General features: G+C 39.6%; 1 protein-coding gene across 1 annotated transcript; it reads left to right on the top strand.

The window, feature by feature from the left end:
• The first annotated feature begins 12,401 nt into the window (after positions 1 to 12,401).
• Positions 12,402 to 26,809, top strand: LOC146374784 (lutropin-choriogonadotropic hormone receptor-like). Its single transcript, XM_084948482.1, has 11 exons — positions 12,402 to 12,779; positions 13,109 to 13,180; positions 16,138 to 16,212; positions 16,461 to 16,535; positions 19,678 to 19,752; positions 20,046 to 20,123; positions 20,312 to 20,380; positions 20,722 to 20,796; positions 22,522 to 22,710; positions 22,875 to 22,928; positions 24,563 to 26,809. The coding sequence occupies exons 1-11, from the start codon at positions 12,610 to 12,612 to the stop codon at positions 25,710 to 25,712; spliced, it is 2,082 nt and encodes a 693-aa protein (XP_084804608.1). The 5' UTR covers positions 12,402 to 12,609; the 3' UTR covers positions 25,713 to 26,809.
• The last annotated feature ends 1 nt before the right edge of the window (position 26,810 follows it).

Here is a 26,810-nt window from a genome sequence, read left to right as displayed (position 1 = left end):
AATAGCTCTCTAAATCGTAAAAAATTGTTTGCCTGCTTTGAAAACCAAGCCAACTGTGCCCACAATTGTTATTAAAGTCATTCCCTTAGCTTTACATATCTCAAGACCCCTAAGAAAGACAGTAAAATAACCCCTCCCTCTCATACATCAGCAAAAGCCTTGTAAGTTTAATGATTAACACAGCAGAGGCCAAAAACAACCAGAATCTGAGAATAAAAGGAAGAAGATTAGCGTGCCTCAAGTGATGGTAGCTTCCACTCATTCTCCATGCTGAGGCAATTACGATCTTATTCAGCGACAGCTGGCTGGATGGACTTCTTTGTTTTTGTGCTTCTGTATAATGAAGAGTCTTATGTGACTCCTGTTGAAAATGCATCCTGTCCATGGTTTGACATCATTATGTTTTTCTTATCCCTGTCCTTTCATGCAAAGTTTGCCTTTCTGGTGCTTGCATCTGTAAATATTTTTTGCCATATGGTCTAAACCGCTGCTTTACAATAGGGTCTAAAGTAGCTACCAACAAACTAGTAACAAAGTAACAAATCAACTAACAACTGATCAGCCTGTCTTTTCCCTCATGTTTCCCTGGGATTATAAAATGTTACATAATGAGCCACATCTCATTAAAGTAGTAGCATTTCAAATATTTTCATTTTTAATGATCCCCAGCTGTTTCTGTGTCTTTATGGCGATGGCAGCTGTCCCCTGAAAGCAGTACGTGATGCTGTCTTATTAACAGACACGAGTATCTGTGAAAGGCAGTGAATGGAAGTGATGTACCTGCTAACCTCTTTTTAGAAATGAGCCTCTGCCAACACCTTTCAAAAAGCCGAGTATTCCTTACGGCTAATAAATGGTGGTAAACGTCCAGGGTCAGACTTGCCCGCAGAGCTCAGATTGTGTCCAGCAGGTACAGAGAGTGCTGTCCTCAGACATCCAGTAGAAAATGAGTAATAAGGAGTATTTTGAACACTCAAGTAGTTTATTAGGTTTGTAGAGCTGCTGAGCAGCAGACATATCGGTCCTTCAGTTAGGACTGTCCATAGTGCACCACGACACTTCTTCCTGATAAGTCTCACAGCATCACCGAAAAAGGTGTGTTAAGATGTGTTTATCCATTCAAATATTGCCAAGGGCCGGGCACTAGTCCAAGTCTCTCGCTCTCTAACACACAGCCTCAGCCAATCGCACCGCTGTTGTTGCAGTCCAGCTGGCAATGAAAGGGATGCTTTGAAGTTGGTAGAGGCCAAAAAATCTGCTGGAATTGCATGAAGGGTAGCGGTTATGAGTGCTTCTGCCAGTAGTAAAAATACTTTAGCTACTATGCTTGAGATAACGTTGAAACAGTTGGAACAAAGAGCTTTAAATGACTATAACTAAGATCTTTTTTTTTCTTCTTTTTTGTGTAGCCTCATAGTTTAGTTCTTTTTTTTACTTCATGAGTGGGAAGTTTGTACACTTATTACTGATTATCACACAGACAAATTAAATACAGAGGACATTTGTGTCTCTGTGTATCAACATTTCAGCAGCAAAAAAAGTACCATGTTCATATTTTGCCTCTTTAAATGAGACTTGCGACATTCAGCACTCATTCAGCAATATTAAACATGCAGTATAATGATCACTGATTGCAAATTGGTACCAATTATTTCATCAGACACTTTCCATTCTAGAAAAAAATATGTAATTAACATAAAAATGTACATGAAAACCACTTTTGGACTTTTGTCTACTCCATTTGTATAAAATGCGTAATTAGGCCACAATAACCAGACGATTGCACTAACATGTGACGAGACAATGGGGAAAATAATATTCTTACCACCAGATTTCGCTGTAAAGAAGTCTAGCATCAAATATCTTTTGCTCACTTGCCAAAGCTGTAAAAATCGTCATGCACATAAATCAAACAAGACCTAAAAAACAAAAAGATTTCTCTACATCTGTTGGTCCCTGGACATTATAATTTGAGCTTGCTGGCCTCCACCGAGCCTGTAACCAGGCCTGTGTCCCATTTTCACAACACTGATTATTCTTTAGCTTCGGATCAGAATGAATCAGTGATCAAAGACCAGCTGGCTTTTCACAGTTGGAATCCTGAGCTCGATCCTAGATATGAAAGAGAATTGCTCTCTGACACCTGTTGATCTAACTAAAGAACTACAGCTGCGTCTAACAAGAACTATTGATTTGGTAAGTGCGTCAAACAATGCAGCTCATGATAAAATGTCATAGAAAAGATGGCAGTATGCTAGTGCGAGAGCCTTCTGGGAATTTTGGGGGTCGTGCAGAAATAAAGAACCTTTTGTGTTGAAATACTTTCTCTGTTGGCTTGACAGTGAACCCAACTCTTGTCCTGTTTGGTTGCAGAAGGGTTAACTCTCTTAATGCAATATCTGTGATGCATTTCAGATGTCCAAGGACCCGTGAATTCCTGCCCTGATAAGCTGTCAAGAGCATTGCCCTGTCTACAAATTGTGTATGAATGTGTGTGTCTATGCACGCGCGCGCGTGTGTGTGTGTAGTGGGGGAATTGAGAGAGCGAACGGACAGCCTCAAGGTTATATGCTATTAAAAACAAGACTGCATAAATTCCGCCTAATAATTCATAATAATAACCCCCCGTTTGTTGGTTGCTTGTTTATCCCACATTCATTAACATGCCAGCCTCATGGTGCTCATACTGCAAAACGTCTTAGGAGTGGGAGTGAGCAAAAATGATTAGAGGGCATATGGAAATGATTATAACCTGCTGAAGTGGAAGCATCCCAGATCCACAACACTCATATACATACCCTTATGAACAGTGAGGATTAAGTAAGTCGATTAGTAAGTAGTCCTTCGTGAAAGTGTACATTGTATATGTGTGTGCGCTGTGGGTTGTGGGTGTGGGACTGTGTCACTGTCTGCGCTTCATTACGCTCAACTATCTTGGCTCTCTTTCAGTCTCCTTGGCCATCACTTCCTTGTTCATGATCTGAGAGACTCCTGCGGTGCCCTTGAGTTTAGAGCCTTGGTTTTTCCTGTTTGAAGCCAAAAACAGGAATTCTTGTCCCCCAAGTTCTTTCTAAATATCACTTTGCCTTTGCTTATATATTGAGTAAATACCAAAAATGCACCTTTTGAATGCACCGTAAAGTAGCAAAATTACAAATGACAGTAATGCTATAATCAGAGTAATTGCCGGAAGAGTGAGGCATTTTTCTTACTGTTTCAAAGCAGAAGACAAACAGTCAAACTTAACCAAAGACCATGAAACCTGTGTTGTTTTGCAAGTTCAGGAAGTACAAAATAATATGACCCTCTATCATAATTCTGTTAATTAATTAACTTTTTTTTTTTAACACAGGAGAGTGCAATGATCTGATGAAGTTAAAACTGATGATCAGAATCAGGAGGAAAGGTGATTTAAGTGGCGTTGAACATGTCATGGCTGTTGTACTGCTCTACTGATCTAATGGGATTTTCCCTCAGAATGATCTTTACAGTTTACAGAGAAGGGATTGAAAAAGTATCAAGTGAGCAGCAGGTTTCTGGGAGGAAATGCCTGATTCATGCCAGAGGTCAGAGGAGAATGGCCAGACTGCTTTGAGCTGCTTAGTAAGGCAGAAGTGACTCAAATAACTACTTGTTACAACAAAGATATGCAGAAGAGCATGTCTGCAGCAGCCCAGTTTGAAACAGATGAGCTACAGCAGCGGAAGACCATACCAGGTGCTAGGTCTATCAGGTAAAAACAGGAAACTGAGGTTACAGTTTGCAAAACAAAGTTGGATAACAGAAGGTCTGAGAAATGCTACCTGGTCTGATATTTCTCAATTTCTGCTGCTACATTTGGATGATAGATGGATCCATCCTCCCTTGTATCAACAGGTCAGGGTGGTTGTGTAATGTTGTGGGGGATAGTTACTCGGTGCACTTAGTACCAGTTAAGCATTATTAAATGTCAGTCAATTCAAGTATTGTTGCTGACCATGTCTATTCCTTTATGACTATAGTGTACAAATATTGTGGTGGGAGAGGGATAATGCACCATGTCACCGGCTTAAAAAGCTCAGATCATCGCAAGGGACTTTCACATACAACTGCACCATTACGTTCTTTTCTATGGTTTCTACCGTGTAATAATGGTTTCCTCTTGCATCGCGCAAAGTGCAGCAGGCTGGGGGGCACTTGTGCATGCCACAGTCAAAGTTAAACTCTAAGGGTTGCACTGTTCTCAGGACAGTGGAATGTATATTCATGCATCTAACAGAAATACAGAACGACAGGAAGCAGGAGCGCATAATAAACAGAAAGACCATGAGCAGCCAGAACAAGTGACGTAGTCCAGGCAGAGCATGAAGGCCAGTGCAAAACGAATTTTGGACTCTTTGCTCAACCTAGCAGTCATTGAAGTGCACGCCACTCTTTATGTGACTTCTGGGTTTCTTGAACATGACACTGAGTTCACTGTACTCAAATGGTCTCCACAGTCACCAGATCTAAATCTAAGAGAGCACTTTTGAGATGTGGTGGGAGGGAAGATTCGCATCACAGGTGTGCAGCAGAAAAACACTGTGTGATGCTATCGAGTCAATAATGATCCAAATCTCTGAGGAACGTTTCCAGCATCTTGTTGAATCTGTGCCACAAAGAATTAAAGTAGTTCTGAGGGCAAAAGAGGTTCCAATTCGGTACAAGCTAGGTGAACCTAATAAAGTGGCCAGTAAGTGTATATGCTGTTACAAGTGTGGAACTTTATATTAAACATGGCCAAGGTTTTAAAGAATAAGGTCAACATATGTCCATGTAGTCCCTCTGCATGCATAGTTTATGATTAAAACTGATCTAAACATTCCCCTTCAGATGGGTTTCTCCACTATTGTCACTCTACGATGATAAAGAAAGGAAAATTCTAACTATGGCCACAGTTTGCAGGAGCCAGTAAATCAGAAGAAATTCGAGCTGAACATTCATACAGTGGATGAACCGAGGGGCTGCACTAACGCCCAGTATAAAATAAGTAAGGATTATTTTCAACTATGAATTAAGCATACTCCAGCAGAATCCAACAAGAACATGCTGACAAAAAATATGCAGGAAGTGAACAAGTCTCGCTCTGTTTTGGATTTGATTTTAAAATTTGTCCAGTGTAAAGGTGACAGGAAATGAGGAAGGAGAAAGTAGCAATGCAATGAATCAAAGGTCACCAGCCAGATTTGAACCCATTACATTGTGGATACATGTTCTGCATCTTAAATCCCCAATGAATTCCAAACAATTCATCGTCACCTGCTGTATCAAGAGGCCGGAATATTAATGTATCCCTAGTCAGTTTCCTCATTAAAAATGTCACAGGCTCCAAATCTATGCTCAGACTGAAGATCAGTTAAGCAACAGCACACACATATATTCACAAAAGTATGTAACCTGAAGTCCCCGTGCAACTCTGCTGACTGAATGCAGAAGCTAAATGACCAAAAGGAAAGAAGTGGGTTTCAACCTTGAGTGTAGGAATTTAGGAAAGTCAAAACATAGTGGATAGTGAACTGCTGTGCATAGCCTCAGAGGTAGAGCAAGTAATTTTGTTAGGCTATTTATTAGAAAATAAGGATGTTGCACTCTTGCATAAATGTACATTGATTAGTGTGATGTTTATGTATACTGTATATGGCCAGAGACCAGCTACATAGGTAGTAGGCCTTATAAGTTACTTTTAATTTAAAGATCTGAAATAGCTCCTTCAAACTATATAAGGCCATTTAACATTGGTGCCATATATCATCTCTTTCTCATTATGTCTCCTCCTCCTCCCTCATTGCCACCTAATCCTCTTCTTCCTCACTTCAAGCCTCATGTCCTGAACTGAAGTCAGAGCTCTCAGAGCCCGTCCATCTGTAGATTAGACATGTGACCATAAACAGTTTGATTACATTCTCACATCGTAAAATAATTTATTCGCTAAGTGTCTGATTCGAACAGTGTTAGATTAATTTCAAAGAATGTTGCACGAACACTGGCTAACGTCAGCTAACAGTGCCAAACAGCAGCACTTAGTAAGAGAAAAGTTAAAGATACTTTCAACATTTCACATCAGTATCGCTGTCATCAGACAGGAGTTAGATTCACTGACACAACGACTCATATTGGACTCCTTTCACAAAGTTTTACACCTTCCTAAAGAGTAAATAGACCTGGATATTCAGCAATATTGACAGCTGAGGTAAACAGCAAGCAGCCAGGCCACACTGTCCACAGATTTGTTTGTCCTACTGCGGACACCGTAGTTAGGATTATGCACTTGATTTGCAGCTGACTGCAATCTGCAACCTACTGACATCTAGTGGTGAGATTTTAAAAACTGCACCTTTAACTTTATTATAGGGTCTCCTGTGGTTAATTTTGATGAAACAACTGTCTGTCTGAAAACTATCAAGCACTGAATAATAATTAATATTAATAAAACTGTTTTAAAGTTAAGTTATTCAGAAAAGTCTGAACTCTGCTATTTAAAAGAAAACATGAGTTTTAGATGAAATTAGTTTCTGCAAAGTAGCAAAGCTTACCTCTTGAGGAAAGCAGTTAGGATGGTCAAAGGAGCTGCAGCAGCACACAGCACTGACATAGCTGTATCAGCAGAGTAATAACGACTGCAATGAGCGGAGAATATTAGCAGTGCTGAGCGCCTGGATGTTATTAGCTGCGTTTGGAAACCCCCATTCAATTTCAGAGATGTAAGTCTGTTCGGTCTGACAGTGATGGAAAGAAGTCATTCTCCTTCTTCACTCCTGAGCTGCAGCTACAGTGAGGAATAAGACAAAAGGCACTCTCAGAACACACTCAGTGCCAATTACCTCAAATGCCACACTGATGTGTGTTCACTCTTGAACTTTCTCACTGAAAATGTCACTTTATGTGGAAATAGCAAGTAAACAGCATTTGACACCGATTGCTGCTTTTGCCACTTTCAGTAATGACTGCAGCCTTGTTCCGTCTCAGCCCAGATGGGCTTCACTGCTGCTTGTGCACGTCTATGTTGCGCCGTTACTCATTGCTATGTATTTTTACATTTTGCTTTATATTGCGTTCTATTGTTTCGTGCTAGCTGCTGCTAAACTGCGTCACTTTATGTCGAGCCATCGTTGTGTTCTTGCACTTTCTTTTTGTTCTCTGGTAACCAGCAGGATGCTGACAGGTCAACAGCCTCCCAACCAAAGATAAAAAAAAGAGTCATGTCTCTAAAAAAGAGGCCTCAAGCAGCAGTGAGAGAGCAAGCGGTGGCTGCAGCAGACTATGTGATCACGTTTACAATGGCGCTTGAAAAACTGTATAGCCTGTAGACTTTTCTATATTTCTGCATAAATATGATCTAACACATCATTGTGGTTTTAATTCCGAGTACAAAGAGAACATGAAACAATAATACTCATCCTTTTTTTTATTTATGAAATGTCTGCAAAAGCATGAACTTTTGCTTTCACTGTCTGTTTGTGCAGCAATAAGGGCGAATTTAGATTTTCTTCATGGATCAGTATCCTGACATTTTTCTGTAGAATTTGCTGTTAAACAGGTCCAAACAAAGACAATGAAGCTTGCTGTGTGCGTAAGTTCTGTAAAGCTATAATCACTCATCTTCCGGCTTTCCTTGGTGTTTGAGTTGCTAGCCTGATCTTTACATCACATGCACTTTATACCAGGCTGTCAAACTCAGTTCTGTTTCCCCAATCATTTTCTTACCCAGTGAGCCCTTGTCCGAGTGCTCTTCTGTCCCTCTGCCTTTCAGACTCTCATGCATGTGACCCATTTCCTCCTGGTCAGTTAGACATCTTCAACCAAGTGTTCCCATTAACGACAAACTCTTTCCTTGAAATGAATTCCAAATGATTTTTCCATGTTTAACTACCACCATATTGTTTCACATATGGAATAAGGGTGGCAGATACCTACTCCACCAAAGGGAGTAGCTCTGTATGTTTGATGTGGCAGAATTTTTAACACCAGACGCCCTTCCTGACACAAAGGGATTTGTGTTTCCAGCTGGAATTGAACCAGCAACTCCTGACTTGCCAAGCAAATGTGTAACTCACAACACCATAGAGACACACACAGATGGGAAAAGGGTCTTCTGTTGAAATGGGTTGTTTCTTTTCTCTAAACAGAGCTGTGCCTATTTAAACTACAAAATAAATAAATAAATAAAAAATTTCTATTTTGGTCTCATTCACAGCCTTCTGTCTTTTTCATGTGATATTTAACAAACTGCAAAGGAGCAGCTGTGTTCTTTTTGAAGAGCAGTGGCTTTCTTCTTCCAGCCCTGCATGTAGACCATTGTTACTCACTGTACTGCTGATGTTGGTTTACATGTCTCCTTTGTTATAATTCCTGCAGAGGTTAGCTGTGGATCGGAATTTCCTCTATTAGTTCAGAATCTGTCTGACTGTGGGTTTTTGGTACTGAAGCTCTTTTTACTTTTTTCCACCCTGGTGAGTATCAGCAGCTCCTTTGTAGTGCCACAATTCACATCCTCTGACATGCGTTGTGAAGAGCAGGCTTTGATAGAGGCCTGTTGTCCTGCTGTTTAAATAAAAACATTGTGCCCACTCAGACCTGAAAGTCAATTTACTAATGGAAAAATCTGCGGTTTTACTTTCAAATCAACTGCCAGTCCAAAAGGTTCACATACGTTTGCTAGGTTATTCAGTTTCTCTGTAACTGAATAACCAAGCCTAATATTTTGTCTTTTACCTCGTTTGCTAAATTGGATGTTCTCTATCGACTTTTCTGACTTGCATTAATATCTGATGAAAAGACGTATTTATTTTAATTTTTAAAATGGCTCTCCGACTGTTAATTAAACAGTCTATTACAATAATAATGTGTCTGTCCAATGCAAATCCTTTCATTTGTACATGTCCATGTGGCACACTATGTCTATTATGTGCTTACTAGTGCAGGTACATGAATTTAAATGAGGTAGAGTGTGTCAAATTGTCGTTGTGTGAGTGCATCTACTGTCTGTTGACACTATATTTGTATATATAAAGAAAATTACAGCTTAACAGGGATGGGGCCTGAAGAGACCCAGAGGGCTCGCTCATTATGAGCACATTGCATTCAAATGCAAAAATACTCTATTACATTTATGTCAGTACAGTAAGAAAAATACACTTTGAGAGTAACAGTACACAGTGCAGTACTAGAGTAAAAAGTCCAGTGTCCTTACCGCAAAAATATGTAGTATGAACAAATACAATTAGGCTTTACCAGCATGGTTTCCAAAAAGGAGGCGTGCCAGTGTTAGCCTCTCCAGCTATTCTGATAAACCCAATAAAGCAGGCAAAGGTCTGGCCATTAAAGCATAGCTAAAGCCCTGAAAAGCAGCTTTAATCTAACAATTGACTCAGTGTAGCTATTAGAAGACACGCAATTGCCTATTTGCAAAATTCTCTGTAATTTCTAAATTATGTCTGTACACTTTTTCCAGAAAGTTTCTCCCTGCTGTGTGTGACCTTCTTGGTGTGAAGTGATTCACAGCATGGTGGTTAGCATGAAGATGTGGGCAGAATCAAGTCCACTTGCATAAATTAGTCCAGCTCCCTCCCTGTCATATTTTTTTTCAACAGGGTTAGTGGTGCTTGACCCTGTTCTCAGTCGATAGGCTTGCAGAGAATGCAAGAGTCTTGATAAACAGTGCTGGGCAGTAACCTCTCGAGGGATGTGCATGTGTGAGTGCGGTTTTCACACACAGAAACCGCTGCTGCTCTGCTGACATGGGTCACAGTGGCAGGTTGGAGAAGCAGGATGAGAAAGACGTAACTGGGGTCAGGGTCACTGACAGCAGAGGAGAGTCAGCTAACAGTGTTGGTGACACAAGGGTTTTTGTTTGACACGCTAGCATAAATGGGATTTGGGATAGCTGCTGTGTTATTCTGTGCAAGGTGCTGTAAAAGTCCATTTGTGTAGTAAGAGTTGTAATGCATTTAGCTGTATTTAGCCATTGCATTTAACTCTCCATCTCCCAGGTTGACGTGCCACCCAGTGAAAAGCGTTTACAAAGGGTAAAACAAACAGAAGCATCCTGCTTAAGAAATCATCGATCCTGCAAATGGATCCTGAGTTTGGACAACCGTGTCATACTTGTTACAGTTTATAACCAACCAAGACACTTTACTATAGAAAACCTCGGGTATCTCATATTTCCTGTTCAGAAGTGTATGAGTCAATATAAAATTACTTAATGCCAAAGTGTGCACAATCACAGCTTGAGCAGAGTTGACTACCCATCAAATTTGATTTTTGTATTTTTTCCACCCTTCATTATGTGTAAATGAAAGCCAGTGGTCCCGGCACTATTTACAGTTTCACTGAAAGTGTGTTATGTTGCCTTCAAGTAAGTTTGAACTCATATATTTTTAATTCTCCTCAGATAAATTGCATTCAAGCTGTGTAGCCTGATTACTTTTACTGGGTACATCTCTACAATCGAAGTACATATTAATACAACAGCTCTGCCACATATTCGGTTCCATACCTCTTTATATACACACTCACAGACATTGTGTTGGGTAAACCTTACTAGTACAGGTGCTGGAAACATTCCTCAGAGATTTTGGTCCATATTGACATGCCGGCTCCGCACAGTTGCTGTGGATTTGTTGGCTGTACATCCATGATGTGAATCTTCCAATCCCCACCACTTCCCAAAGGTGCTCTGTTGGATTAATATCTGTATAACTGTGGAGGTCATTTCAGTACAGTAAACTCGCTGTCATGTTTGAGAAACCAGTCTGAGATTATTTGAGCTTTGTGAGGATGTGTGTTACTCTGCTGGAAGCAGCTATCACTAATGTGTACACTGCTGTTGTGGCATAGTCAGCAACAATACTCAGGTATGTTTAAATAATGTGCAGTTGGTACTAGTGTATAGATAGATTGTTTGGTTTGTGTCATTAAAATTTGCACTGTGGGATACTTCACAGTTCATCATGCTACTTCTATCAGCAATCACATCATCAATAAACACTAGTAAACTGGTTCCACTACCAGCCATACATGCTCATGCCATACCTTTGTCTTCACGATGTCAGATGACGTGGTTTGGCTCAGATCGTGAGCTGTCTCTCTAATTTTTCATACTTTTGTCTTTCCCATCATTCCTTAGTTTAATTTGTCCAGTTTCCAGAACTATGCTGGCTCCAGGTCGAATCAGTGATTTCCACTTTGTTGTAAACCTTTTGTATTTCATGAAGGTGTCTCTCTTGTAGACTTTCACAGTGATACACCTGCTTCCTCAATAATGCTCTTTTTCTTATCCATGAAAACACTTCTGGCATTATGCACACTGAGTGTCTTCTGTGGTCTTTCAGGGTGTTTCATGTTGCTGAGCTGGTCAATACATTCATTCTTTTTAACAATGCACTTTTAAATTTTTCCTGTCTGTCTGATAGGTTTGTTTGGGTTTTTCAGCCTAATGATGACCTCCACGACAGCCACTAACTTCTCTTTCACCCTCAAATTTAAAAATACAAGAAAAGCTATGAAATACAAGTTCATCACTTTGAATAAATTTCCAGTGTTATATCTGCTTTATTTATCGAGAAATAACAAGGTGCCTTACCTGGACATGAAATTGCGTGTCAGTCAGTTTTCCCATTAATGAAGTCTGCACTCTGATCACATATGGATTAATTTGATTTATAATCGTCTGTGGTATCATACAGAGGAAAAACTGCAAGAACTGAGTCTTTGCATTTAAAGAGGACAGCGTAGAACATGCTGCATGCTCCATTTCCACATTTATCATTCAAAATTCTATTAAATAAGTGCCAATACACTCTAAACATGTGTTTTACAGGTCGTTATTATACTTTACATTAAAGTTTGGCAGTGGGCGCTGATTCTCCCATTAACACGTTTGAATTTGAGGTTTCAAAAAGGAGTTTTTCCTTCCCACTGTCGCCAAATGCTCGCTCATAGGGGGTCGTTTGATTGTTGGGGTTTCTCTGTATACTTGTACGGTCTTCACCTTTAGATGACTGCTCCTGTTATTGTATAAATGCAGAATTTTAATGTTGCAGGGGTCCAGTGGGTGTGTGTGCCTGTGTGACTGAGTGAAAAAGAGAGAGAAATCTTTTAATAATATTTTGAGTGAACACAATTTTTTTTAATTTTTAAAAGGAAGACGGAGATAAAGAAACCTTTACATTAGCCTGGCTCACGACAGAAAACCCAAATGTCATCGTCCCCGCGCTGTTATAAACGGATTAGTTCGACACGAGTGGCAGCGTGACTTCACCGCATCACTTTTAATGCTAACATTTGTCAGAGCTTTTACGATCCCCCACCCACTAAACGTCACATCTCTGTGGCTGGGGCTGTTAAACACAGTTTCGCCTGTGCTTTACTTTGTTGGGTCTTCCACGCGGACAGTAAGTCGCAATTAAAAGCGCACCTGAAGTAAGCAGTGGATCCTGAAGCTCGCTAAAAGCGCACATTATTTAGCCTTTCTTCCCTTTGTACCAGCATGAAAGTGTGCAGCGCGGTGTTTGATCTTCAGCTGTGAGAAAATTCAACAGAGTTTATACATATTGCTTAAATCCCGTGGTGAGTAGCCCGGTGTCACACATGGCTCTCCGGGCGGTCTGGCTACTGTTCGCGCTGTCCGGTGTCCTGAATGCGCGCTCCTGCTGCGCTTATACCTGTCCGGCCATCTGCCGGTGCACCGCCGACTCGTTTCAGTGCAGCAAAGAGACTCAGCTGGCCTCCCGCACAGGACCAACATCCGTGCTTCGACTGTAAGTAACCCAACTTTATGCTCTAGCGTCCACGCGAGTCTAAAATCACTGTAATCCACCTGCAGAGGGTCTGTGGCGTTTCATGTGACCCCACCAGTGCCATTATACTACTTTATTAACTTTTTTCCTCTTTTTTTGAGACTTATTGGCTCTGACCTCTCACTTACTTGCATATCTTCCCCTTACTGTTACTGTAATATTTCTCCAAGGACTTGTTTATAATGGGTGTAATTTTGAAGGATAACCTAAAGAGACAGTTTTGTGTTTTCTCATTTTCTTTTATACTTAGCCATATAAAATGTGGATTTAACTGCCAATGACTTTTGCAGAAGGCTCACTCATCTGCCCTTGAAAAGAGTTCCCTCTCACGCCTTCAAGGAGTTGATCAACATTACAATAATGTAAGTTTTTTTCCCTCTCATACAGAGGTATTATAGGTGGGCAAATTTATGTACTTTACTTAATGAAGGACTAGAGCAGTATTAGTTCTACAGGACAATTACATCCATCTTTTTTTTTCTTTTTCTTTTTACTTCAAAATTACTCAAATGCTTTTTGCTTGGAAATAAAGATAGAATAATTATGATGTGTTTAATCCTTTGATCATTTCTTTATCAGGTAATCAACAGATGTTGTCATGTTTACCAGGTTAATGGAGGCTAATTTGGAAAAAAATTAACATCTTTTTGTTATTTCCTAATATAACTGCTTCACTTTGATCTGTTGTTGTTGAGTTTACTACATGTACCACACTCATTTAAAAAATCAGCACAAGTAATTACATTAAATTTTCCCATGTAAGTTTTTTTTACATAAATACAATGTAAAATGTGTAATGTATAATTTATTTATAACATTTATTGGAGTATGATCAAATGAAAGTTTACACTAAGCACATTTTCCTTAGAGATTAAGTATTTGAATAAATAAACCTTTGATTTTATATGTTTCAGTTACATTTTACTCAAAATTATTGCCTCGTGTTTATTGAGAGTGAAAACCTTTGAGGGAAGAGATCAGTCTTTTCAGCAACCTCTAAGCTAAAGGGTTCATTCACCACATGCTCATATCATGTGGCCCCATGCGTATTATCCTAATGTCCTGTTTTCATCAAAGGTAGATGCTTTAATGTAGTACAAAACAGATCCCAGTTTAGTGCAAAAGAACCATGCATCTCTTGTTCGTGTCAAAGTGCATCCATCTACTATTATGCTGTAAAAATTGAATCTGAATGGGAGGAAAAACCCTTTGATGTATAAAAACAACATAAGAGCAAAAAGTACAGTTTGCATACACAAAGATGAGAGTTTTTTAACACGATCTGTAGAGACAAATCAAAGATAGCTGCTTGGCCAGCGTAAATGTAGACATGTTCTGGCGCTGGTAAAAGGTAAAATAAAAATACCCAAAGGAAATAAATTTCCAAGCAACATTTATTTCAGCAATAAATCATGTAAACTTCCCAGACAGGACAAATCAAATATTCTACTAATATCCCAGCTGTAACTTGAGACCTACCTGCCCAAAAGTGCAAACAAATGGCACTACAAGTATAGTCACGCCCTATTTCAGAAATACTGCAATCACTTCACCTGTGTGCCATGCACTGAAGTGGCACAAGCAAACACAAAAAACAATTAAAGAAGAACTCCATCCTCACAAGACACCGTCCCAATCATTTACATCTAAAAGCCTGCACACCTGGGGGGACTTACAAAAACAAAACTACAACTAAATTTAAAAAGAAGGAGAGCTGGAGACAGTCGATAACAGCTTTAAAACAGAAAAAAGTTATCAATTTAAAAAAATAAATAATGCAATATGTAATAAAAACAGTGTAAAATAAAGTGGTAAAACGTCAGCTATACCTACGACACCGATCAGTTTCCTCATGCACAGTAGATCCAGATCTGTATAAATTCAACCATAAAAAGTTGCACCTACAACGCTAAATAATCCAGCTCTAGAAAAAACAACCAAAATCTCTTACCACAAATCATACCCACTCACACCAGAGGGAGTTCATCCACAGGTGACAGCACAGGGTGCCCAGAAATATAAGAGGGGGGGGGGGGGGTAATGAAATTTGCCAACAACAAAACAAAACAGTAGACAACTAACCAAAGAAGTTTTTTATTCTAAAAGAGAACAGCAGGTTCTAACGGGTATACTTACTTTTTCTCCAGAAGAATATTTGTTTGCTGACTGAAAAAGCTCATATATACCACCTTTACTGGTATGATCTGTCGAAGATACTCAAATGTTTATTAAAAATCATTTAACTGGGTTTAACTTGCTTTTTCCTAAAGCTGTGCATATAGGTGGGTATAGAAGAATAGAGGTTCTGATGTCTGCTACAGAGGTGGGAATTTATTTCCCATCAGTCGGGGCTCAACTTGATCATATTTACAGCTAGACACTCAGTCTTAAAACCGTAGCATTATCCCGAGTTGTTCACAGACTGAGCTTTATTATTTATTTCACAACAGTCTGATGAGTAAGTAAAAAACATTTTTAGCTGCTAATGAGAGCGCTCAGTGGGTGAGCCGGCTGGTGTTGAGGGCGTTTGACTTTGCTCTGCTGCTCAGGGACAAGCCTTATCGGTCTCAGATACATAAAGTACTCGCATGTGATAGGTTCATGTTCAGTTTAACCTCCATCGCAAAATACTGTAGTCTTCGGTGATAAAATAAATTTGAGACTGAACGAAGTTAGTCGTAAAAGCTGTCAAAACCCGTGTCAAGGTGGAATGACACGAGGACCTGCTCGTCCTTTGTCACCGATGACGCATCCTTGAAATCACAGCACCACTTCATGTAGATGATCATGCGCAGAGGCCTTTTTTTCAGAGCTGTAAGCAGTAATTACAACACTATACATAATGCAATCAGGAGAGGGGATAAAAGAAAACAAATAATATGCGGTACAGATGGAGTCCTTTAATTGTTTCTCGACTAGAAATGGAAGCCGAGCGACGTTATTTTAAGAAAAGCACAGGCTGATTACAGTAGGGCCGCAGAGGAAAACGATGATTGCAAAAGGAAGATGGAGAGCGTCTCGTAAAAAGAAGTCAGCCATCAGAAAACAAAGTGTTCAAGGACAAATCGGGAAGACTTGTTGACTTTGTTTGTCTCGGAACGCTTTTGTTTTGTCCTGCTTTTTAAAGATCTTCACTTAGTCTTCCTGGCCTAGATGCATCACTGATGTATGTCTGAAGCTCTTGGTGGTAATTCTGTTTTGCCCTATCAATCATCTCTGTCCCATTTCTAACGCAACAAGCACTTGTGTCACTTTGCATAACTAAAAATATTGTTAATATGTCAATGGACGTAGAGCCTTTCTTGTGTGTGTGCTACAGTGAGATCTCCCAGAGCGACTGCATCACACATATACAGACACACGCCTTCCTCTCCCTCTACAGCCTGGCACAAATGTAAGTCACACTTTACCCTCCACCACATGTCCCATTCAAACACGATGAAAGCAATTACTCATTTGAGCAGCTGGTAAATGATTTGCATTTCCTTTAGGTTTCACGGGATTAGTCTGTCATTATAAAGCGACGTGTTTAATCCTTGACTTTTTGAGCAGCTGACGTATGAATGAGGGGTTTTTTTTTCCATGCTTGTTTGTTGACAGCCACTGACAAGAAAATTGTGATTACTGATATGTTTCCTGTAGCTCAGTGCAGAATATCAACAGCCTGAGATTTATTGAAAAAGGCGCCTTCACTGACCTGCCCAAGCTGGAATATTTGTAAGTCGCTTGATTTTTATGTGCACATTTCATATAAAATTAGCAGGTGGTTAAATATGAACCAGACATGGGATTCATATCATTGCTGAGTTTACCTGTTAAAGTCTGTGCCTGTTTGTGTTGCAGCAAGTGATGCTCCCTCACTGTGTAATACCATAAATGCACAATTAGCAAATGACTTAATGCTGCAAACTAGGAAGAGAGCCGATGAGATACTATAATGTTACATAAATGTTATTGATAAAAACAATTGTGATTTAGTGAGCAGAGCAACTCACAAAGAGGCAGCAGAATAATGGTGTGTAGCTCTTACTTATTTCATGTTGAAAGTGATACACAAATGTTACCAAGCCTTAATTAGAAGTGACATGGGTGCTAGTTCAGGTGTGAGGACTGTTAAGATTAAGGAAGAGTGCAGTTATCAACAGTATAAATCAAATTAATTAATGTGAATTCACAGATGACTGACTATGAAACCAACAACACCACAGATCCCATACCTAAGAACTTCATATGACTCTACAGTACTGTGAAAAAGTCTCATGCCACCCCTTTTCTTTATATTTTGCTTCCAAGGAGCCAGACTGTCTTGTATTTTTTTTAAAGTAGTCTTGAGCAATAGTTCTACAATCATTCAAAATATTTTTTAACCAACAAAGTGATTCCCAAAGTGGCAGGCCTAAAAATATATCTATAGCCAATGAATGGTATTTGAAAGTCGTGTCCTCACAAAATATGAAAAAATTCAGCAAAGCCCAGACACAGGATCAGAGAAATGCATCTGATCCATCTACTGTTCACTCAAGCCTCATCAGAAATGGTCTTAGTGAAGGAGTAGCTGTTGAGGAGTCGTTCATAAAGAAGGAGAAAAGGTTGAGATGTGCCAAATTATGCAAGAACTGGAATGAAAGTCATTTGCAACAGGTCTAATGGAGTGATGCATTCAAATTTGAAATTTCTGGTTCAGATTGTTGTCAGTATGTACATAAGAGGTCTGGAGAGAGATACAACAGCGAGTATCTACAGCCATCTGTAAAATATGGTGGAGGCTCTGCCATGATTCTGGGCCACATATCAGCCAGTGGTGTTGGAGGGCTTGCCAAAATTGATGGACTTATAAACACAGAAAAGTACCATCTGGAAAGCATTTGATTGGCAACAGCTTGATTTTTGAGCATGACGATAATCCCAAGCACACTGCCAATGCAGTAAAAGCATACCTGAACAGAGAAATACACAGTGGAACAGCATCAGTCAAGATTTGGCCTCCCCGGAGCCTGGACACCAACATGACTGAAGTAGTTTGGGATCACCTTGACAGAAAACAGAACAAAAGACAGCATCCAAAGGAGAGTTTTGAATGTCCTTTTTGAAGACTACTTAAAGAAATTACAAGAAGACAGTTCAGGCTTGAAGAATAAAGGTGGTCATACCCGATACTGACTTTCAAGCTCATTAGAACTGTGCAAACTCTGTTTTTTCCTTACATTCTGTATTTGTATGTTTGCACATGCCTCTACAATTCACTGCACCTAGAAAGAAAACGGGTGGCTCAAGACTTTGCATGGCACTGTACATTTTCCGGGTACTTTAATATAAACTTTATAGAAAGTTGAGACTGTTGGATGTTGAATCCAATGACTCAATGACCAGGCATTTTTTTTGTTTTGATTTGGGGAGGGGCTGAACAGCTGCTGGTTAGATTGACACACTCATGTTTGCCTCAGAATGATACTATGTTGATCCTGTTGCAATTAGCAAAATCATAATGCCTAAATCCATGAGAAAATATCTAATAATGCTCCCTATTGACTGATCTGCACCTTCGTTGCATCCTAATTAGCAAATGTTAGCCTCCAAACCAGCTTTGCTAAGATTCTGCACATGGTAAACATTGTACCTGTTTGCATTGTGTATAAGCGCAGCCTTGCATACATGTAGGTAAACACCTACACACAGGTTGAAGGCTCAACCGAAGCAGAATCAACATTTGCACAACAAATAAGAAGAAAAATAATCCACTTGACCGACTGCAGACTCCTACAGAAGCACATTCACATTCACTCCTACAGGATCACAGAACAAACTAAAATAGGTTGCACAAAAAAAAACAATATGTTGTGTTAACGGCACTGTTAACGCTGAAAATAATTCTACTGTAGACCAATTTAAAAAGTTGTGTTTCAAGGAAGGCAGGAAGAAAAGTTTGATCTTTGTTCAGTCCCGATGACTTCCAAGCAGCAGTCAGATGATTGTTTTGTTTGTCATGGTGGGTGACCAGGCTTCTGAGACATAATCCAAATATTACTGTCCGAACAGGCAACTGCAAGTCCTGTGTAAGTGCTGGCAGGTTGATAAACACAGGACTGAATTTGTATCCAGATCAGACTATTTACTGTGACAGGAAAATATTGTTATTCACAAGGCAGCACAGGATATAGAATATAAAGCTTTTCTAGCAGTATAGTGGGAAACTACACAAGCTTTGTTTGTCACTTCCTGCGTAAATGTCAATTTATTGAGGTTATAAGCTAGGGGGGGTTGGGAGGGTAGAAAACGTTGCTGCTGTCAGTGAGAAACAGAATTATGGCTAAGAGGTGAACAAGACACTAAAATCCACTATTGACTAGGGAAGGAAATAATAGTCTTTCACTTCAACTTCTTCAATTTTATGAAATCATTTGGGGGGGGGTCCCCTTAATTGCAAATACTTCTCTTTGTAAGTCTGAACATAATACAGCTGCACTGATATTAGAGCATTTGTCTATATTGTTCATACATCCCTACTTTGTAATTTTGGGTTTTTTATGATTGTGACACTTTCTTGTTACCTACAAACCACCATTATACTTGTGTTTTTTTAATCTTGAAGCTCTCATGACCTCTATTATGCTTTGCTATTGCTATTCTATCCAATATGAAGTCACTCTGGAGATATTTTTCATTTATTTGGCATTCACTGCCGCAAATTAAATGCAAGGAAACTTGTCAAAGGTCATGGACAGAAAGTGATATGTTTTCTAGAAGAGTCTTCTGAAATGTTGCAACTCTTCCTCCCTCCCACCCTGTCTTTTTTTTTTTTTTTTTTTGCTTTGAAGATTTCCTCTTATCTGCTCACGATCATCTGTGTTTGTCATCACAGGAGCATCTCTAACACGGGCATTGCACACTTCCCAGACTTCACAACCATCTCTTCCCTGTCGCCAAATATTATCCTGTAAGTAATCCTGTTTAAAGAAATAGTGCGTTTCCAAACTGGATTAGCGTCTTTCTGCATGCTGCAAAACCGCAGGTGCTTCACGTCATTAGCTCTGTTTGTTCTGTTTTACTTTTATTCCGTCGATATCGCGATGCCACCAACCCTGTAACAAATCCTTCAACTCTGTCACACTTCATCATACTGCTCTCGTTTTTCTTCTTCTTCTTCTTCTTCTATGAATATACATATTTTTTTTCTAACTGATAATTAAACCCAACAGCCTGAGTGAGCGTTATCTTCTCTGTGTGCAGAGACATGGCAGACAATATGGAGCTTGACATCATTCCTGCCAATTCCTTCCACGGTATCACAGAGGAGTATGTTGACATGTGAGTAAGGGAACTAAAGTCCTTTTTTTTCCCCACATCAAAGCTAAAAGGAACTATTTGTTACTATTTTCTAGGAATGTTTCTTGATGCATATTTATAAGTCTCTGAAATTTCATGTTCATTTATCTGACCTTGGTGATTGGTGCTTCTGACACCTAAATAAATTCAAAACGTTGTGTCCTTGACAGGAACCTGGTTAGAAATGGCTTCAAGGAAATAAAATCGCACGCATTCAATGGGACAAAGCTCAACACGCTGTAAGCATCATCAATATTTAAGCAAACAAAAACACCTGAGCTTGACAGTACGCTGTTGGGGAGTGCAATGTTTAGATTGAGGCCTTTCCTTTCCCCCCCAATCATGAAAACTGAATGTACCAGTGAACAAACACAATGTAAGACTAAACAAAGATTACATTCCTTTGTTTTCTTTGTCCCAGTAATGCTGAATGTTGTTGTTGATGAGATATGCGCAGGCACCCTTATTATAAACCCAATGCTCATCACTGTCAGTGTGAAGCTGAGCAAACAAAAAGTTTTGTTTCGGAAAGTTTTCGCTCAGTGTTGCGTGCATTATACTGTTTCTTTGTCTTTTGTAGAGTTTTGAGAGACAACTGGTATCTCCGTAACATTCAAGAAGATGTCTTTGAAGGAGCCACAGGTCCAACTGTTCTGTAAGTAATTTGAGTTCATGAAACTCCCCACAAGTGGATTGGTAGTGACAGTTCCACACAAAATTATCTCCATAGACTGCAGCTCATCTCAGCCTGAAAGTGTCTTTCAGTGCATTGTTTTGATGTCTTGTTTTAATATATCAATTCAGCTTTATTTATATGGTGCCCAATCACAACAATAGTCGCTTTATATTGTTGGGTAAAGACCCTACTGTACTTTAATAGAAAGAAAACTCCAAGAATCAGACAACCCCCTATTAGCAAGCACTTGGTGACAGTGGGAAGGAAAAACTCCTTGTTAACAGGAAGAAAGCTTCCGCAGAACCAGGCTCAGGGAGGGGCAGTCAACTGTTTCAGCTGTTTGGGGTAAGCCGAGGAAGACGCAATAAAAGACAGGGTCACTTGATCCAGCCCTTACTATATGAAAATTTTAAGCCTAATCTTGAAAGCAGAGGGGGCGTCTGTCTCCCAAATCCAAACTGGGAGATGGTTTCACAGAAGAGGGCCCTGAAAGCTGAAGGCTCTGCCTCCCATTCTAGCAGTCAGGGAGAAGCGCTCTATTCGAGTGACATAGTGCTATGACATCTTTAAAAATAAATCACAATATTAATATCACCACTTTTACTTTATTTTCAGTCATTTTTTTCTTTTTTAGACATGATTAAGCAGAGAAGTAGCAATTTAGCATGCAATCCATTTATGTTTGATGTTGCTATTCATCATCACATGGCTAATTTGATGTATTTTATACACCATTTTGCAGTTTAAGCTGCAAGTTGCAACTGGATGTACAACAATCATGTGCAAAGAAGTCCCCTCTCCCTGTGGAAAATACTGAAATTGCATAAAAACCTCAAAAATTGCACTTGAGTTAGTGTATTTACTTTTCAATGCTGTGTTCAATCAACAGAATTAAAGAGAGTTAAAGTGATTATATTTCAGCTAGGTCACAAAGCGAGATTGATATTCATAACAGTGCTTATTTTATTGTATAAACATTAGAGTAGTGACAGTCTGTCTGTGTAAACAACCAACAAGGCAGGCAGGACTGCTGAATACTGATTAGCAAGCAAATAGCTCAATCTGCGGTGCATGCAGCTTGCAAGGTCTCTGATTGCAACCAACTGTGGTTGATGTTTAAAAAAAGAACTTTCTTTTGAGTAAGTGCTTGTAATATTCACTCACACAGGAACTAATTAAAGGTCTCCTTTTTTCATGATTTTTGGATCTTTTGGGTTCTATAGATGTAATAAATATTTGGGTAAAGGTAATGCAGTCAAATGAATGACGGGAAGGAGATCCTGAATGTCTTTTTGCTAAAGATAAAAATGTATTCAGACAGTAATTGCAACCTCTATTCTCATATAAAGTTGCTTTCTCGTGAAAGCGCATCTCTTCAGAGGCAGCATGATTTACTCGTTGGCTGATAAATATGAAAATGAATTAGGGCTTTTTTGCCACAGTCTCCAGAACTCTGTGAACACCTGTGGATGATTCATTGAATTTGCCAGAAAGCATGTCTTCCACTGTCTACATCAACAAACAGCTTCTCTTGGATCGAGTTGCTTTGTAGCCCTCGGCAGAGTTTAAATGACCCATGAAAGACAATGAGACAGACGAAAGCTTTTCTAGTGCCTGCTAGTAGTTCAATGAATTTTAATCATAGTTGTTTTACTAATCATCGTTGAAATGTATGTCTGCATTCTCTCCGTGTTTGCCTTTCAGAGATGTTTCCTCCACGGCTCTGAGGTCTCTCCCCCCTAATGGATTGAGGCAGGTTAAATTTCTGAAAGCCAGCCATGCCTATGCTCTAAAGAGCCTCCCTCCACTGGAAAGTCTAGCTGAACTGCTGGAAGCGGAGCTCACGTACCCGAGCCACTGCTGCGCCTTCCACACATGGCGGCGGAAACAAAGGTAACCGACAGATGCTCCCAGAGATTCAACAAATCCATTCACATCTGCATAAACAGTCGAAAGCTCTGTCCAGTGAATACAGACCATCAGTAGGTGGATCATTTGCACTTGAGTTTGTTGATATTTTGAGGGGTTTAACCATTTTATTCCTTTCTCTTCTTTAGGGAAAGTGCCTTAAAGAACTTGACAAAGTTTTGTGATCTGATGAATACAGAAATGTAAGTTTTTCCCTAGTCACTTGGAGACTTTCTATTTTGTGTCTTAAACCTTGATCTTACTGGTTGCTACACATTTTTGTATGTGAAGATGCTCCCTTAATATGCCATCAGCCCAATTAAGCCAGTGTGCTTTATTTTTTAAAAACAGTCCAAGTCTGGGAAGAAGAACAACAGCAACAGCTTGCTTCTGTTCTCCCAGAAATGTCCCGATTATACAGTTGGTGGTCAGAGGTTTACAGGCACTCATCATGGGTGAATACAGCATAGAATAGAATAAAATAGAATAATAGCCCTTTATTGTCATTGTACAACAAAATTTTGTTTTTTTGTTTTGTTCTTTTTGTTTTTAAGAATAGAATATGATGGTTGTTTTGGACTTTTAATTATTTCTTTCAACTGTTCCTTTTCCAAGGTTAAATGATTCTACAGCATACATATTTAATGACTTAAAAAAATAATAATTTGGTGCACAAGTTTGAGCATTTGAGAAAATCCAAAATAAATTAAAAGGGTCAAAAGTATATATACACAGGCTCAATACATAAATACTCCCACCTAAATCTTTAAACAAGTGTTGCCGATTGTTTTACAATGTCTTTTAACCTGACAAGGCTAATTAACTTATTGTTAGTAATCATGATCGACTCCAACTGGTCATTTTTCTTTGCCAGCATAAAAATAATTTGACAGCACTCAATAGATTGACCAATACTGAGAACAAAGGGAATGTCCTAAGAATTTCCCTTTGTTCTAAGTTCATGAGTTCAAACTATTGTACGTAAATACAAGTTATTCAGATGTGTCACTGTTTTGCCAAAGTCTGGAAGAAAATCCAAAATGTCACCCTCAAATGAAAGGAAACTGATTAGGATGTTCAGGAACAACTCAGAAACCAACAAGGCTCAGGCCGACCATGAACTTGAAACTCTGAAAACACTGGAACACCAGTGTCACTCTCCACAGTCAAGCAAGTTTCACATCACCACAAACACAGAGTGTGTCGAACAAGGAAAAAATCAGCACTTTCAAGGTTGGCTGAAATTTGTAGCCAAATGCCTTCTAGACAGGTTTGTAATCAGATGGGACCATCTGTCCACAATGACAAGACGTATGTTTGGAGTACTAAAGGTGAAGGTTTCAAACCTAAGAACACCGCAGTAACTGTCAAACGTGGTGATGGTAGCATCACACTCTGGAGCCATTCAGCATCCCTTCAAATCAACAGCTAGATGGTTGAAACATGGACAGAATTGGGTATCCCAACAGGACAACAATCCCAAACGCACATCAAAACAGGTTTTTGAATCGATAAAACAGGCTAACGATACGTTTCTGAAATGGCATTCCCAAAGCCCTGACCACAGCCCTATTGAAAATATGTGGACTATGCTTAAAAGACAGACAGCTATTATTTCGGGTGTATGTATATACTCTGGGTGGATTAGAGAAAATCCTGTCATTAAAGATGTATGCTGTTCAATCATTCCACTCTGGCAAAATTACCATGATATTCACACCCACAATGAGTGTATGTAAACTTCTGATCCCAACTGTACCACACGTACTGTCTCTAAGCACATTTATGTCTGTTATTCTAGGATTTTGATGCTAATTTTAACATGTGTATTCTTCAGAGATCCGACTGCTGATGACACGAGTCTTATCAATGACATCAACTTTCAGTATCCAGACCTGGAATTTGACTGTCTTAGCAACACATTTGTCAAATGCTCCCCAAAGCCAGATGCTTTTAATCCTTGCGAGGACCTACTGGGCTTTTCCTTCCTGCGCTGTCTCACCTGGATCATTACGGTTTTCGCTGTGGCCGGTAACCTGGCTGTTTTGGTCATCCTGCTAATTGGCCACCATAAGCTCACAGTCTCCAGATTTCTCATGTGTAATCTGGCCTTCGCCGACCTGTGCATGGGGCTTTATCTCATCCTAATTGCCTTCATGGACTACCATTCCCGTCATGAGTACTACAATCATGCCACAGACTGGCAGACCGGTCCTGGATGTGGCATAGCAGGGTTTCTGACTGTGTTTGCCAGCGAGCTATCGGTATACACGTTGACTGTGATTAGTCTTGAACGCTGGCATACCATTACCAATGCCATGCATGTCAACAAGAGGCTGCGCATGCATCATGTCACAGCCATAATGGTAGGAGGCTGGGCTTTCTCTCTGCTGGTTGCCCTGCTCCCTCTTGTGGGGGTCAGTAGTTACAGCAAAGTGAGCATCTGTCTGCCCATGGATATCGACACACTCGGCGCTCAGGTTTATGTGGTGGCTGTGCTCATTCTCAATGTTGTTGCTTTCCTGGTGGTTTGTTACTGTTACATATGCATATATCTCAGTGTTCACAACCCAGAGCACTCCACCCGGCGTGGAGACACCAAGATTGCCAAGCGCATGGCTGTGCTCATTTTCACTGACTTTCTCTGCATGGCACCGATCTCTTTCTTCGCTATCTCTGCAGCCCTGCATATGCCCCTCATAACTGTGTCTCACTCGAAAATCCTGCTCATTCTCTTCTATCCTATCAACTCCCTCTGCAATCCTTTCTTGTACACCATCTTCACACAAGCTTTCAGGAAAGACGTGTGTCTGCTGCTGAGTCGCTGTGGCTGCTGCAATTCCCACGCTGACTTCTACAGGTCACAGACTCTGGGTTCACACCTGACTTGTACCCAGAAAATGTCCAAAAGAGAACCTCACTCACTCGGCTTTTATGCCTATCACATCAAGATGAAGGGCTGCTTTCTAAATAAGGGAACCACATGACCAACCACATTCACAACTGCGTGATGCACTGAAAGGCAACATCTGCCGCCTTACTAAAAATGTAGCATTTCTTCATAATGTAGATCTCATGAAAAGATTGTCAGTTGTGTGCATGGCAAGCGTCAGATCAAATTTGATCATGTTTAGTTTGCAAACTAAAAACTGCATCAGAGAAACATAACAGGTGCTGCAGCCTTCATTTCTGAAAATGTATTATGGTACATTAAAGAAGACAGATGGAGCACGGATGGCAAAATAAGCTAATTTATTTTTATTAAAGCTACTCTATATTTAATTATATTAAAAATGAAAAATATTTATTGTTTGCTTTCTATAAGACTGAGGTTTCAAGTTATTAGAAAGTAATTAAATGAAGACTGATTTTGTCAGAGATGAGTTTTGGTGCCACCTTTTGGTTTGTTGTACTCAGGACAGATTTGGATTGGAAAGTTAAAAGACTGCACACATGCAGGAGCAACTCAGTTGAACCTAGAGCCAAGACCAAATAAATGGTACTTATATTTAACCTCCCAAGACCCGAACTCTTCCACTGCATGCATTTTTAATTTCTCTTTGATATTTGGGCATATTGGGACCCGATGAATGTAAAAACAAAGAATTACCAGATTTTTTTTTTTAACCTTATTGTTTTTAAGAAAAATAAGAGCCAAATATGAGGCTATTCGTTTAAAATTTCGATAGAACAGTAGCAGTATAATGTCCTCGTAAATGGATATCAGGCCCCTGTAGAGCAAAATTCAGTAATTTGGTCTAAATAACCCAAAATGTGATGTCCACATATGTGGACGCCAGGTCCTAGGAGGTTAATACGTAAAATTATTTTACAATCGTTTAAATCATGTGAAAAATGTGTGCTTTTCTAAAATCTTTTTCATTTTTTCTTGATTTAGCAACAACTGTTACGCCTACTAGTCAAGAATATTAAATGTCAGATCACCCTTTCTGTTCATGTTTTAAGAAAACTTGAATATGTTTCTTAATCTGGCTTTTATGACTGAATCAATCAATGGTACACAAATGTGTTTTTGTTATAATCATTGCAAACTTTCCTGTATATTTTTTCCACTTTGTATTTCT

This window comes from Perissodus microlepis, chromosome 13 (assembly GCF_051167445.1).
Source record: "Perissodus microlepis isolate ML-2025 ecotype Zambia chromosome 13, ASM5116744v1, whole genome shotgun sequence".
NCBI lineage: Eukaryota > Metazoa > Chordata > Actinopteri > Cichliformes > Cichlidae > Perissodus > Perissodus microlepis.
This window is presented reverse-complemented; position numbering and strand designations above follow the sequence as displayed.